Source organism: Giraffa tippelskirchi, chromosome 1 (assembly GCF_054371585.1).
Source record: "Giraffa tippelskirchi isolate mGirTip1 chromosome 1, T2T-mGirTip1v1.2.pri, whole genome shotgun sequence".
In the NCBI taxonomy this organism is placed as follows: domain Eukaryota; kingdom Metazoa; phylum Chordata; class Mammalia; order Artiodactyla; family Giraffidae; genus Giraffa; species Giraffa tippelskirchi.
The window spans coordinates 120387275-120402022 of NC_137275.1; the positions used below are offsets into that span (position 1 = coordinate 120387275).

The 14748-nt window shown below is 38.7% G+C and overlaps 1 protein-coding gene and 1 pseudogene across 2 annotated transcripts; both read right to left on the reverse strand.

Annotated features, from left to right (window-relative positions):
* Window positions 1–5479: 5479 nt before the first annotated feature.
* Window positions 5480–6900, reverse strand: LOC145521421 (ras-related protein Rab-12-like; annotated as a pseudogene). Its single transcript, XR_014065377.1, has 2 exons — window positions 6426–6900; window positions 5480–6268 (listed from the first exon to the last, which is right to left on the reverse strand). The product of XR_014065377.1 is annotated as a ras-related protein Rab-12-like (transcript).
* Window positions 6901–12723: 5823 nt separating this feature from the next.
* LOC145521480 (olfactory receptor 10AG1-like) lies at window positions 12724–13647 on the reverse strand. The gene has a single exon (XM_081530108.1). The coding sequence runs from the start codon at window positions 13630–13632 to the stop codon at window positions 12724–12726; it is 909 nt and encodes a 302-aa protein (XP_081386234.1). The 5' UTR covers window positions 13633–13647.
* Between the last annotated feature and the right edge of the window lie 1101 nt (window positions 13648–14748).

The following is a 14748-nucleotide window of genomic DNA, read 5'->3' on the forward strand; positions in this document are numbered from 1 at the left end:
ATCCTAGACTCTTAGATGTGAATTCTCCAAGAATTTCCTGCCAATAATTTCAATAATATTATCACCTCTATTCTGTAGAACTAATAGGGAGAACACACACAATTTTGTAGCACACAGTGTTGCAATTTGGCTAATTCCTTTCATTTACTTTTTATTTTCCCACTGATATTACATGATCTGGGATCGAAGGACTGAGACTATTTTCCTACTTGGGAACAATAAAGAACCTAGAAAATGCTTGTTTACTTAATATAGTGTTCATTATTTGATTCTGAAATTGAAAAAAGGAACAGACACTTTTAAAATTGTCAATCTGAAAAGGGAGAAAAGATTAATATACAAAAGAATAGAATTTTAATCTTTATCATTTTATGAATAAAAACATTTAGTATGAGCAATTTCCCTCATTACTTGAACAAAATTATTTCCAGTGCTATATAAAATATAGTTTCTAATTGTACAGATATGACATTTTGGTGATCAAATCTTGTATGACATGAAATAGGTAAGATTTGAGTTTGAATTTTTCAAGAGTAGAACAAGGTATATTTCAAGTATATTTGTATATCTGATAAAAATTAGCAACATAATCCTTGAAAATAATTTAAAAACAATGTTGGACTTAAATCTTTTTTTTTTTATAAATTTATTTATTTTAGTTGGGGGCTAATTACTTTAAAATATTAAAAGATAAAAGATAAATCTATCTTTATTATTTTATAAATCCTGAATTCTATAAGTTTCTTTCTTCAAAATAATTGTTCTTTGAATTCCCCAATGGTTGTAACTTTATTTTATGTGTTCTGTCATTCTAAATCTCTTATTATAATATCAAACTGAATAAAATATATATAACATTTTTGTTACAATGTGTTGACTCAAATGAAGTTTTCTTTAATATTATCTATACCTAGCAGTCCATGGGGTCGTGAAGAGTCAAACACGACTGTGCGCCTTCACTTTCACTTTTCACTTTGATGCATTGGAGAAGGAAATGGCAACCCACTCCAGTGTTCTCGCCTGGAGAATCCCAGGGATGGCGGAGCCTAGTGGGCTGCCGTCTATGGGGTCGCACAGAGTTGGACACTGCTGAAGTGACTTAGCAGCAGCAGCAGACTTTAATTATTACATTTTTTGACTTTTCAAAGTGACTTAGTACCATTACTTATTATTATTATTTAATTGCAAATTTTATTTAATAGAATAAGAAATATATAGAAGTTGCTTTAATGAACCAAAACATTTGCTACCATGTTAAAATTTATAATTTACACATTAAAACATGTGTAATTATTAATTTTAAATTTAAAATAAGAATTAAACCTTACTATAATTATTTTCATATTTACCTTTCTTACTTGAGATGTTGCTGATTTTTCTCACTAGAGAAGGTCAGAATATTTGAGTTCCTGTAAGTGAACTTACTTGTTTCATCAAAGTCATTCAACTGGCTTTAAAATATTCTGTTCCTTCTAAACATAAAGTGCTCTTTAAAAGTAGTTATCTCTACCCAAGGGATCTCTGCCACCTGGCACGTTTAAATTTCCAATTAAAATCATCACTTCGTGAATTTTCTAACTTGTTGTATCTTTTTTTAATTTTCCCAGATAGCTCTCACTCTACTCAGAAAACGTTTTTCTTCAGCCTCTCCAGGGAAAAGGACATAGTGCATTTTATTTCTTAGATGTGAACAGGGTGCTAAGTAATATTATTTGTGGGCTCCCCAGGTGGTACAGTTGGTAAAGAATTGGCCTGCCAATGCAGGAGATGCAAGAGGCCAATGCAGGAGATGCAAGAGATACAGGTTTGATCCCTGGGTCAGGAAATTCACTTGGCGTAGGTAATGGCAACCCACTCCAGAATCCTTGCCGGGAGAATTCCATGGACAGAGAAGCCTGGTGGGCTACAGAGTCGGACATGACTGAGCACGCACACTCACACAGTATTATTTGGGTCGATCCAAAACAAACACACATCCAATTCTTACCTTAACTACTATGAACGCATTATGCAGAGCCTCTGTATGATATGTTCCTTGATTATTAGTTAGAGGACAGACCTGTGTAATAGTTATAATACATATTCTGATGGCAAATATTTTTATGTGCAAAATTAGTGTGTTATTGATTTCTTCAGAAACCTGAGATTTAGCTGATGAATGCATTAAACATATATCAAAATTTAAAAATTTAATCCAAGGTTAATCGTAGTAGGAGGAAAATTTTCCTCTCTTTTGCAGCCTACCACCAATTTTTCCCAAATTTATTTTACATGTTCAAGGTGTGAATACTTTCAGACTCTAGTTACAATAAAATGAGACCCTGGAATAAGTCCAGCTGAGATCATGGGAAAGATGCTAAGCAAAAAGTTTGTGAATTATACATTTCAAATGTGGAGAAATTTCTCCAACATAAAGATTGTTTAAAAATCTTGGCTTAGAGCCAGTTTCTCATGACCGAAAAAAATGGATATTGGTTCCTATCATTTAGTAAATAGTGATTTCTTAAACTTTATGATTATGAAGAGAAAATATTTACAAGAGAGGGAACACATGTAGTAATGTGACACTGGGAGTGATTTGGAAGGTTAATTAAAAAGTATCAGGAGCCTCATGGCAAAGATCATGGAAGGCCCGTGAGTAGCGGGTGGTGAGACAGGTTTCTCATGGGGACCGGATGTGATAAAGGACAGAAAGGGAGTGAGAGGCTGTTGCGGTCCTTTAATGGACCAGAACCTGGTGGTCCGGAGTCAATGATAAGAAAGTGAAAGAGAGAAAGAAGCTAATATTCCCTGGTTTACGCAGAGAATCAATAAAACCCTAGAACAGGTCTTGTACTGCTCACGAAGGCACAAGGCGTCCTCTCAAGGAGGTCTTGAAAACCCGGGCAAGACAGTGAGCTCGGCGGGTTTCCACACTCCAGAGAATTAGCCAGAGGGAGGGAGAAAGAGAGAGAAAGAAAGAAAGACATGGGGACCCAAGCCTCTGGTGGAGCAAGGGTGCTTTTAATGATCTTTCTGTTAGTATATACAGGCTGTTGTACAAGGAATTTCTTTCGACAAGGATAAAGATCAGAAAACCAAACGTACAGCAACCGTTATCAAGGGAACAAGGAATTAACAATGGTCATGAGGTCAGACGACAATCCACATCTCAAGAAAGAGGGTCGTGACTAAGCAGTTTTGTCATAGGAGAATGTTTACTGAAGGAAATCCATGCATGTGTTTCATCCTATGACCTCAGTCCTGGGAGCAGCATGCCGTTCCACTCATTCCAGTTGCCAGGAACTGATAAGGAACAGAGGATTTATGAGAGACAGAAAACAGCACACAGAAATCCTCCTGTCAAACGTTCTGTTACAAGAGGATAGCCAGACCTGAGCTCCTGCAGGGGCTCATCCAAGAAATAGTTCATGCTGGAAAGGAGTTACAAGACCTCGTGATTCATTCGCAGAGTGCAGTATTATGCATGGGCTTCTCAGGTGGCTCAGTGGGAAAGAATCTGCCTACCAAAGCAGGAAGGCCAGGGACGCAGGTTTGATTCTTGGGTCAGGAAGATCCCTGGGAGTGGGAAATGGTAATCCATTCCAGCATTCTTGCCTGGGAAATCCCAGGGACAGAGGAGCCTGGCAGGCTATCGTCCATGGAGTGGCAAAGAGTCTGACACCGCTGAGCAACTGAGCACAGCACAGCACAGTATCATGTGTAAATAAAGAAGCCTTCTGATGAAATAGAATAGAAATTCCAGAAAAGGCTCAAATATACATGAAAATTTGTCATTGACTAAAAATAGCCTACCAAATTGGCAAAGCGTGGGCATTTAAAATAACTGTGATTCAGGCAACTGGACAGCCTTAGAGGGAAAAAAAACAGTATATGTATTTTTGATAACTATCCCACAGCAGGATAAACCCTAAATGGTACACAATTTTGTATATTTTAGAGTGAAATAATGACAGTATTCTAAGAAATAGGTTTTATAATTTTGGAATAAGGAAAGTTTAACTGATTAAAATTTAGAAGGCAGGACACACACACAAAAACAAACAAACAAACAAAAAACTGTGTAAAAATAAATGATTCTAGATGCTGAAAAGTAGTAAGCCCCATAAGTATCAAATATAAATAATATAATGGAAAAAATTGTTACAACTGATTTCAAATAAAGTGATCTTGGCTCCTTCTTTAATACAGAGGAAAAGTCTAAAGTCTAAATTTTAAAAATGGGTAAAACAAATGAATTAACAATTCACAGAAAAAAATTATTCCTTCAACATACAGACAAAAGCTTCATTTGTAAAAAAAAAAATAATAATAAGTAAATCGTAATCTGAACAATGATACAGTGTTAAAAATTCTAAGACATTTTCTTATGCATTGTGTATGTGTGGAGAGGAATATCCAATTGACCAATATCACAACTGTGCTCACTCTTTGAATTAATCAGTAATCATGCACACATACTAAGATATGCAGTAGCATGATATTGCAACATATTTGTGCTTGAAAAAGTGTGAATATTTTATGACTTAATGAGCCTTGATTTCGATATTGTCATCTATTCTTTTTTCTCCCACAGTTATATGATATCTTTAAAATATGTTCTATAATTTATCAAAAATTTCTAGTGCTTGAAAATAGACTGGTTTATTGTGACCCAGTGCTTCTTAAACACAAACGAAAGTTATTTGTTTTTAATTGTTTTAGAGGTTGGAAAATTAAACTTGGCTTTAAGTATGTCCTTTTTTTTTTTCATTCATAAATACAAAATTTTATTTGCACTTCATTAGTGTAGAAGGACCACAATGCTTCTCATATCACAACACTCAAGACACGCCAAGTTATTCAAATACATAATGACTTATTTACCTTGACTAAACAAACAGTGCAGTTTAATAAAAGATATACCAAAGATAAGAGTTCACAAATTCATTATCAGACCAGGAAAAAAAAAAGAACACAGTCTAGGCTTAATAGGAATAAGCTTCACTGTCAAGGGGAGAGGTTTTATCATTACAAAGGTATATAGAATGTTTAGGCAAATACGTGTAGGTTCTTTGATATAGTAAAATGCATCTCTTTAAAATTCCTTTAAACAGGATTTGTGTAGGACAGCAGCGTTCTTTTAAAATCTTCTATAGTTTCAAAAACATTTCTTTTATTGAATCTTTGTAGTTCTTAAAAGTAGAGTGCGTTCATCAGGAAACCAGAGAGATTCCAAGGCCTCAGGACCAATTCAAGTCCTACATTCTAACTAGTCATGTTCTACCATTAATGTGAATAAATAACCTTCAAGACCTTTAAGCAAGCATGGAGCTCGCTTTGTGGGAAACACTCCAATACTTTAAAGATGCTACAGCTGGGAGAAATGTAAATAAAGAAAAAGCATTCAAGGTTGCTTTTCTCCCCCCAAAGTCTTTAGTTTTATAAATTTTCTTTAGAACAGTAAGCAAAGCACCACATTCTTTCTTCTTATCAGAATATCTCCATCCTCATAATATAGTTAACAAGGACAACTATATTATGTATTTCCAGAAACATTATAGCTCTCATTTCTCCTGTTCTTCATATCAGAAGTACGATGTTCCCCAGTGTACACACACTAGGCACTGGGATGATGAATGAAATATAATAATTTGGAGGGAAACATGTCATTTATAACCCAAACTTACCCAGGATTGCATATCTGCATATTTACAAGTTAGTGTATAGCTCTGACGTGGATTACAAAGTGCGAGAGGAAATTGTCAAAATGATTGTAGTGCAGAATGCGACCTTCCCCCTGTCCAGGAATTGCGCCCACTTCGCCTCCAAAGCGGCGGGTCAACAGCATCGCACGTGTGGTCTGGGTGGGGGCAGCTCTGGGGGGATCTCGGGCTCGGGTTGTAACGAGAGGATGCTGTTGGACAGCTCGTTCCTGAGCATGTCCAGGGGCATCTTTTTCAGGATGTCATCGACAAGCTTCAGGAAGATCTCGTCTACGTTGAAGTTATCCTTGGCGCTCGCTTCACAGAACCGCATCCCGGCTATCTGCTATGCAAACTTTTCACCCTGCCGTCTGCCGATCTCTCTGTCAGTTTCACAGTCCAACTTATTTCCGACTAAGAGAAGCTCTGCGTCTTCTGAAGCGTACTTATCAATCATCTTCATCCATTTTGGCAAATCATCGAATGTCTCCTTCTTAGTGATGTCGTAGACTAATATGATCCCCTTGGCACTTCTGTAATAAGCTGAGGTAATGCTGTTGAATCTCTCCTGACCTGCCGTGTCCCTGACACGGCCGGCGGGCGCCCCGCACGGGGGCGCGGGTGGGGATGAGACATGGCACTAACACGGAAGCGCTAGGTGACGATGGAGCCGCCGGCGCGGCAGCAATGAACGCGATGGAAGCGACATACACACGGCGGACAGACAGGGCTGAGGTCGACCAGATTTGTAGCCTAATTTTCTTTCCTCTTAGCTCTACGGTTTTGATCTTAAAGTCAACACCTACGGTGGACTTGCAGGCCTCGCAGAAAGTGTCGTCGGTGAAGCGCTCCATCAGGCTGGTCTTGCCCACGCCGCGGGAGCCGATGATGATGACCTGCAGCTTGAAGTCGGCCGGCCTGGGGGGCTGCTTGCGCCGGCGGGCCTGGCCGCCCGACAGGGCCGGGGAGCCCGCGCCCAACCCGCCGCCGCCCGCGGGCCGCCTGTGCAGCGCGGCGCCCGGATCCATGCACGCATGCGGCCCCCCGCGCTCCCGCGCCCCCTCGGCCTCCGCCAAGCGCCGCGGCTCAGCCCCGGGCTGGGCGAGCGCGCGCTCGAGCTGCCCCGGCGGCCCGCGGGCTCCGCGCTGCAGCTGCGCCGCCGGCCGGCCCCCAGCGTCCGCCTCGCCGCCGCCGCTGCCGCCGGGGGAGGAGGAAGGGAAGCACAAGTATGTCCTTTTATAAAGACGTTGATTTATTTTTCAAAGCAATTCTGTAGCATCACCAGTCTTGAATCATATTTTTGTTGCTTAATTACTAGTTTCAGAAAAAAATAGAAGCATAGCTAAAAAGTAAGAAAGAGTATTATGCTTTTTTCCATGATAGAATATGCTCATTAAATAAAATTTAAGAAATAGAGGGAATTATGTATATACATATGATAAACGGTGTTCTAAATACTGCTTTTTACCTTAACAAAAAAGATAGGTACAGTATGATTATGATTTGGTTTGCTTAAAAATGCTTAATCCATTCCCTATGTAATTGCATTTTATTCATTTCTATAACTCCTTGGTTTTCCTCTGTGTGTAATTATCACAATTACAGTCAATTCTAGTTTGATAAAGATTTGACAATATGAATGATGCAAAATGAGCATTCTCAGATGCGTTCCTTGACACACATATGCATACATTTCTTCTGGTACATGCTTAAGGGTAAAATTTTCTTGATGAAGGCAGGCTGTGTGGTAATATGCTGTATAATTCATACACCAGCATCAGGTGAGAGCTTTCATTACTCCACATTCTTTACGTATGTGATAGGGTTAGTCTTGTTTATTTCATCCTTGTAATGAATGTGTCATAGATTTCATTTGGTTTTAATCTGGTTTAATTTGCATTTACTGGTTGCTAATGAGTTATTTTCTTCTTTTTTCTGGGCATTTGGATTTTTCTGTCTTGTGAAATGCATCTTTAAGTCTGTTGTCAATTTTTCTCCTGAATTTTTGATGCTTTTGATTTAGAGAACTCCTTTAATTATAGTATATTTAAGCATTTTATGTTGAAAAATTTCACTCTGAATAGCAGTATTTCTTAGTCCAGGAAGTGCAACAGATTAATGTTTACATTGTGACTAATAATTTTATCAAAAACACTTTTCTTGCACCAAAGTCATGAAGTTAATAAACATTATCTTGGAAAAGACTCATTGTTATGCATTTTACTTGAGTTTACAAATTATCTGAGATTACATTTTAAAATAAATTTTGTGAAGTGAGGGTCAAGCTCTTTTTTTTGCACAATTATATATAATTAAATTGATATAATTTATTAAAAGGCCATCTTTTCTACAGTTTCTGCAGTATGAACTTTTGCTTATTCAAGTGTGCCCATACTCTATAGTCATTTAACAAGTATTTTCTAAAGCTTTCCATATGCAGTAATCTTCGATAGCGGAAATCTTTTGTTTTTAAGTAAGTTATAACAATACAGAGGGAGACAAACTAGAATATACATTATGAACTTTGGATAAAAATACTGAGAGGCCAATTGATAGATAAAATATACTATATTGTTTTAGTACTTTGGCCACCTGATGCAGAGAGCCAACTCAATGTAAAAGACCTTGATGCTAGTAAAGATGAAGGCAAAATGGAGGAGACAGCAAAGGATGAGATGGTTGCATATTAATAGTGTCACTGACTCAATGAACTCTGAATCTGAGCAAATTCTGAGACATAGTGGAGGACTGAGGAGCCTGGCATGCTATGGTCCATGAAGACACAGAGTCGGACATGACTTACCAACTGAACAACAACAACAGTTCAAACAAGCAGTGAATTTTTGCTGACAGAGACTAGTCCATTAAATATGAGATCGGCAAAGGAATTAATTTCTTATAAATACAAACACTAGGGAGGTAATCCTGATGTCAGAAAGTCAAGCATAAAATGGCAAGTTCATAAGGATAATCAATTTATATTAATACAGGAAGCGAAATTTCAAATAATGTCCGATTAAGACAAGAGCAGAACTAACTGGGGAAAAAGATCACTAGCTCAAAGCAGTGGATAAGATGTTAAACATTAAGGCAGTCATTTTCTCAAGGCTGTCGTGACATCCTTATTCCTCAGAGTATATATCATGGGATTAAATGTCAGGGTGATGTTGTATAGAAAGGAGAAAAAATCTTTCCTGTAAAATTTCTGGAATCATGTCATAAATAGGTAATGGTTCTAGGTCCACAAAACAAAGGCTCAACTATGGGGCTTCCCAGGTGGCACTAACAGTAAAAAACCTATCTGCCAATGCAGGAGACGTAAGAGACACAGGTTCGATCCCTGTGTAGGGAAGATCCCCTGGAGAAGGGCACAGCAGCCCATTCCAGTGTTCTTGCCTGGAGAGTCCCATGGACACAGGAGCCCGGTGGGCCACAGTCCATAGGGTTGCAGAGAGTCGGACACAACCAAAGCAACTTAGTGCACACACTGTGATGTGAGGTGAGCAGGTGGAGAAAACTTTGGCTCATCCCGTTGCTGATGGCAACATAGGATGGAGAAGTGATTTTACTGTAGGAGCCAAGTATCAGCTGAAAAGGGATCATGACAAAGGATACACTAATGGTACAACTACAGAGACTGACATCTCTTTCAGAAGAACATTGCCACAGGCCAGCTTGTAGTTAGATCCAAAAAATGACAGAGGGAAAATCTGGCATGTTTGCCTTATCCTGACTGTAACACCGCTGATCCAGGAGCCAAGCATCATCAGCTGAATACAGAGCTCCTGGTTTATAACTAGAGGAAGTTGTGAAAGTTATAGTTGGCCACATAGCAGTCATGGGTCATAACTGTCAAGACCAAATATTCTGTGTTCCCAAGAAAACAAATAAAATATATCTTTGTAGTGCAGGCAAAAAATATATATTTTCTGACTGTGAAGGTTTATGAATATTCTAGATTTCCAGGAAGGAAAAGTTACTGAGGAAGAAATACATGGGAATTTGAGAGTCTGGTCAACCCTGATTATAAGAATATTGTTGTTGCTTCTCACCAGTATAATCACATAAAAAAGGAAAATATTACAAAGAGAAACACTCAGACATTGGGAATAACAGAAAAATCAAAAAGAACCAGTGTTATCACTGAAGTGAGATGTGCTTCTTGGTTGTGTGTGTGTGTGTGTGTGTGCTTGATGTTCTTTCTGTGAAAAAAGTGAAATCAGTAATTTTTATTTTTATTTTATATAGTAATTTTATTTTACATAGTGTAGCTATATATAAATATATGTATTTGTTGTTGTTTTTCAGTCTTCCAGTCATGTCTGACTCTTCGCAACCCTATGGACTGCAGCACTCCAGGCCACCCTGTCCCTCACCATCTTCCCGATTTTGCCCAAGTTCATGTCCATTGCATCCGTGATACCATTCAACCATCTCATCTTCTGTTGCCCTCTTCTCCTTCTGCCCTCAATCTTTCCCAGCATCAGGGTCTTTTCTAATGAGTCGGCTGCTTGCATCAGGTGACCAAAGTATTGGAGCTTCAGCTTCAGCATCAGTCCTTCCAATGAATATTGAAATATATATGTTTATAGTATATAAAATCTTGCCTGGAGAATCCTAGGGACGGCGGAGCCTGGTGGGCTGCCGTCTATGGGGTCGCACAGAGTCGGACACGACTGAAGTGACTTAGCAACTTAGCATTATATAAAATATATATTATACATATGTAAAAGTGCCTATGTACATATATACCCATTTCATAATCTTAAATTTATCTCTGTTTGTAACTATTATTAAAGCCATTTTAGTCCTTTTTTAAAGACATGCTGCTGCTGCTGCTGCTAAGTTGCTTCAGTCGTGTCCGACTCTGTGCGACCCCATAGATGGCAGCCCACCAGGCTCCCCTGTCCCTAGGATCTCCAGGCAAGAACACTGGAGTGGGTTGCCAGTTCCTTCTCCAATGCATGAAAGTGAAAAGTGAATGTGAAGTCGCTCAGTCGTGTCCGACTCTTAGCGACCCCATGGACTGCAGCCTACCAGGCTCCTTCATCCATGGGATTTTCCAGGCAACAGTACTGGAGTGGGGTGCCATTGCCTTAAAGACATGACTAAACATTATATATTCTGGCTCTGTTTAGTTCATAAAAAATATGCTATTTCTTTCAAACATCAAATATTATTTGGCTGATATTGAAATTTCTCTATTAGCTAAAATGTTGGGAGGCAATAAGAAAAGAAGAAATGCAGTAATTTTCTTCCATATGTAGTTTTTATTTTCTGAACAAAATTTATTATTTTTGTGATGTGCATATTACTCTCTTTGTAATAAATCCATACTACAAAAAAGTATAAATAAATAAATAAGTCAGACATTATCTGAACTCCTGTCACTGTAAAGAAGGCCATTCTCTCTTCTGATACACATCCAGATATTGCTGGCATATATACATACCAACTAGAAAGATGCACATGTGAAATGATATATGAATATATGGAAGCTGTCTCCCTTTGTTTTACAAAATAGAGTTTTGTTTTATACATGTATTTGTGTACTTACCTACATGTCTGAAAAGCTTGGGATTTCCTCACTGGTGTGGCTCTAAAACATTGTCTTGAGAGACTGTGCAGCATTACATGGTAAATGGACACCTATGAATAATATGTTCCAAATGAGAACAGCTTACCTTTGCTTTGCTAATGTTGTCTTTTACAGTATTAAAAAAGCTTTTAATAAACATCCTTGAACAAACACAATTAACCATCATTCTTGGGCAAATATTTTTATGAGGCTTCATTGGTATAGGTTTTAAAGTAAAAAAAAAAAAAATTCTACATATTTTTTTAAATCACTGTTCCCAAAAGATACAGAATTTATTCCGGATGATTAGAATAAAAACACCATAATAAAAAGACTGCTTACACAGTGTATTATTTTCCTAGATCTATTGCAACAAATTATCACAACTTGAGTGGTTTAAGGAACAGATATTGAGTTTCTCACATCTTTAAAAGCCAGTGTCCCATTTCACAGTGTTGACAGGGTTTTCTTCCACAGACTCTAAAGGGATAGTCACTCCTTGCCTATTTCAGCTTTCGGTGGTTCTTGACCTGCTTTGCGTCATGGTTGTGTCACTCCCGGTTGCTTCCTCCACCTTCACGTGATATTCTTCTGTGTCGCTGAGTCTCTATTTTTAACGTAATCTCTCTTCCCCCCTTATAAGAACTAAGAACATTCATCATAGGATATAGTGCCCTTCCCTTAAATTAAGATAATCTTATTTCAAAGTCCTTAACTGAATTACATCTGCAAAGGCTTTTATTTTCCTAATAAGTTCAGGTTTGCAGGTTGTAACCTGACATATATTTAGAGGGATCAACATTCAACCCAATGCAGTTTATAGTTTAAATTCCTAATATTCCTAATACTAAGGAGATACTTCAAAAGCAAAACATGAAGCTACAAGCCGGAGGAAGTGGTGTCACTAGAGAACAGTCAGCATTGAGGTAACGAAGGATTCTTTCATGGTTTGTACTCTGAAAGGGATATGGACAGTTGCAAAACAGAGAAAGAAGGGAAAATTGTTAGAAAACACTCAGATTCCCCTACTCCCACCAACTTGGATGCGGTTATTATTTTCTCATCGTCTAAATCCAATCCTAAGTATAGAAAAGGACAATGAATACGCCTGAAGGAATGGGAAGTTTCAAGCAAATTTCTTACAGGGTATGACCATGATCATTAGTTATATCGCAGTTAGCTATCATTTTATTGATCAGGAAATCTCTTAACTCACTCTTTCCTAGTGAGAGGAAAGATAGGTCTTCAGAATAGATCATTGCCAAGGAGATAATGTGTGCTTTGATAACCCAGAAACCCTTAACTCTTTGAAACTAGGGTCCTTTTACATAATGTGAGATGGCAGTGATGATATTAACTATCATTTTATAGGAACACAGAAATAATACTAGATGATATTCTCTGATGTATTTACATGAGAAACATAGAAACAAATTGCTTTTGTCATTTCAAGCCTTCGAGTCAAGTTGATAATTTACTTAGTACTTTTCTCAGTGCTACAGTGATATCTTTGTTCCTCAGAATATATATAATGGGATTCAACGTTGGGATCAAAACTGTGTAGAAAAGAGAGATCAGCTTCCCAGTTTCTTCAGATTGATTTGGTTTGGGCTGTAAATAGGTGGTAGAGGCTGTGCCGTAGAATAAGACCACAACTGTGAGGTGAGACGAGCAGGTAGAGAAGGCTTTAGCCCTCCCTCTGGCGGATGGCAGTTTCAGAATGTTGGAGATGATTTTGCCATAGGAGACAACAATCAACAGAAATGGAACCATGATGAATACCACTGCAACTACATAGACTGCTATCTCGTTCACAAATGTGTCCCCACAAGCAAGCTTGAAGACTGGGGGGAGGTCACAGAAAAAATGATTAATTATGGTAGACCCACAAAAGGGCAGAGAGAAAACCTGCCATGTTTGCCCAATTACAACAGGAACTCCACTGACCCAGGAGGCAGTGACCAGCTGGACACAGACCTGGGGGTTCATGATCAGACCATAGTGAAGAGGGTTACAAATGGCCACGTAGTGGTCATAGGCCATCACAGCCAGGAGGAGACACTCTAAACCTCCAAACAGAAGGACCAAACACGTTTGTGTAGCACAGGCAATGAAAGAAATGTGCCCTTTCTGGTTCCGGGGGTCCATGAGCATTCTTGGGATAGTGACAGTTACATAACAGATTTCTAAAAGGGAAAAGTGGTTGAGGAAAAAGCACATGGGGGTCTGGAGAGTAGGGTCAATTCTTGTTATCAGTACAGTGACACTATTGCACATCCGGATGGTCGGATAGAGGACTAAAAATATCCCAAAAAGAATCCATTGGAAATTGGGAATATCAGAAAACCCCAAGAGGATAAACTCCATCATTGTAGTGATATTTGATTTTTCTGTTCTTAATTTGTACTCCATCTGCAGATATGGTAAATTCAAGATGGTTAATTTATTAATGCTTTTGAGCAACATTTCCCTTCTGTTAACTGAATAAGATTCATGAACTTTACATAATCCATGCAAGTATTGCTGCCTTTGCCTTGCTCAGTTTCTAAGAAATGAGATTTGAAACCTCAGCAATGAACTGATGTGCAGTTAAAATCAATTAGAGAAGTAAAATCTTCATTTTCTTATACTTGGATGTAGTGATACGAGAGGGCTTCCCTGGTATCTCAGCAGTAAAAGAATTTGCCTGAAATGCAAGAGATACTGGAGATGTGGATTTGATCCATGGGCAAGGAAGATCCCTTGGAGGAGGGGATGGCAACCCACTCCAGTATTCTTGCCTAGAGAATTCCATGGACAAGGAGCCTGGCGGGCTATGGTCCATGAGATCACAAAGAGTCAGACATGATGGAAGTGACTGAGCAGCAGCAGTAATGATACCAGAAACAATATGATGTATGCGTTTTTATTTAGAGCTTATTGTACAAAAAAGATCTTCACGACACAGATAATCACGATGGTGTGATCACTCACCTAGAGCCAGACATCCTGGAATGTGAAGTCAAGTGGGCCTTAGAAAGCATCACTATGAACCAAGCTAGTGGACGTGATGGAATTCCAGTTGAGCTATTTCAAATCCTCAAAGGTGATGCTGTGAAAGGGCTGCACTCGATATGCCAGCAAATTTGGAAAACTCAGCAGTGGCCACAGGACTGGAAGAGGTCAGTCTTCGTTCCAATCCCAAAGAAAGGCAATGCCAAAGAATGCTAAAACTACCGCACAATTGCACTCATCTCACATGCTAGTAAAGTAATGCTCAAAATTCTCCAAGCCAGGCTTCAGCAATACGTGAACCGTGAACTTCCAGATGTTCAAGCTGGTTTTAGAAAAGGCAGAGGAACCAGAGATCAAATTGCCAATATCCGCTGGATCATCGAAAAAGCAAGAGAGTTCCAGAAAAACATCTATTTCTGCTTTATTGACTATGCCAAAGCCTTTGACTGTGTGGATCACAATAAACTGTGGAAAATTCTGAAAGAGATGGGA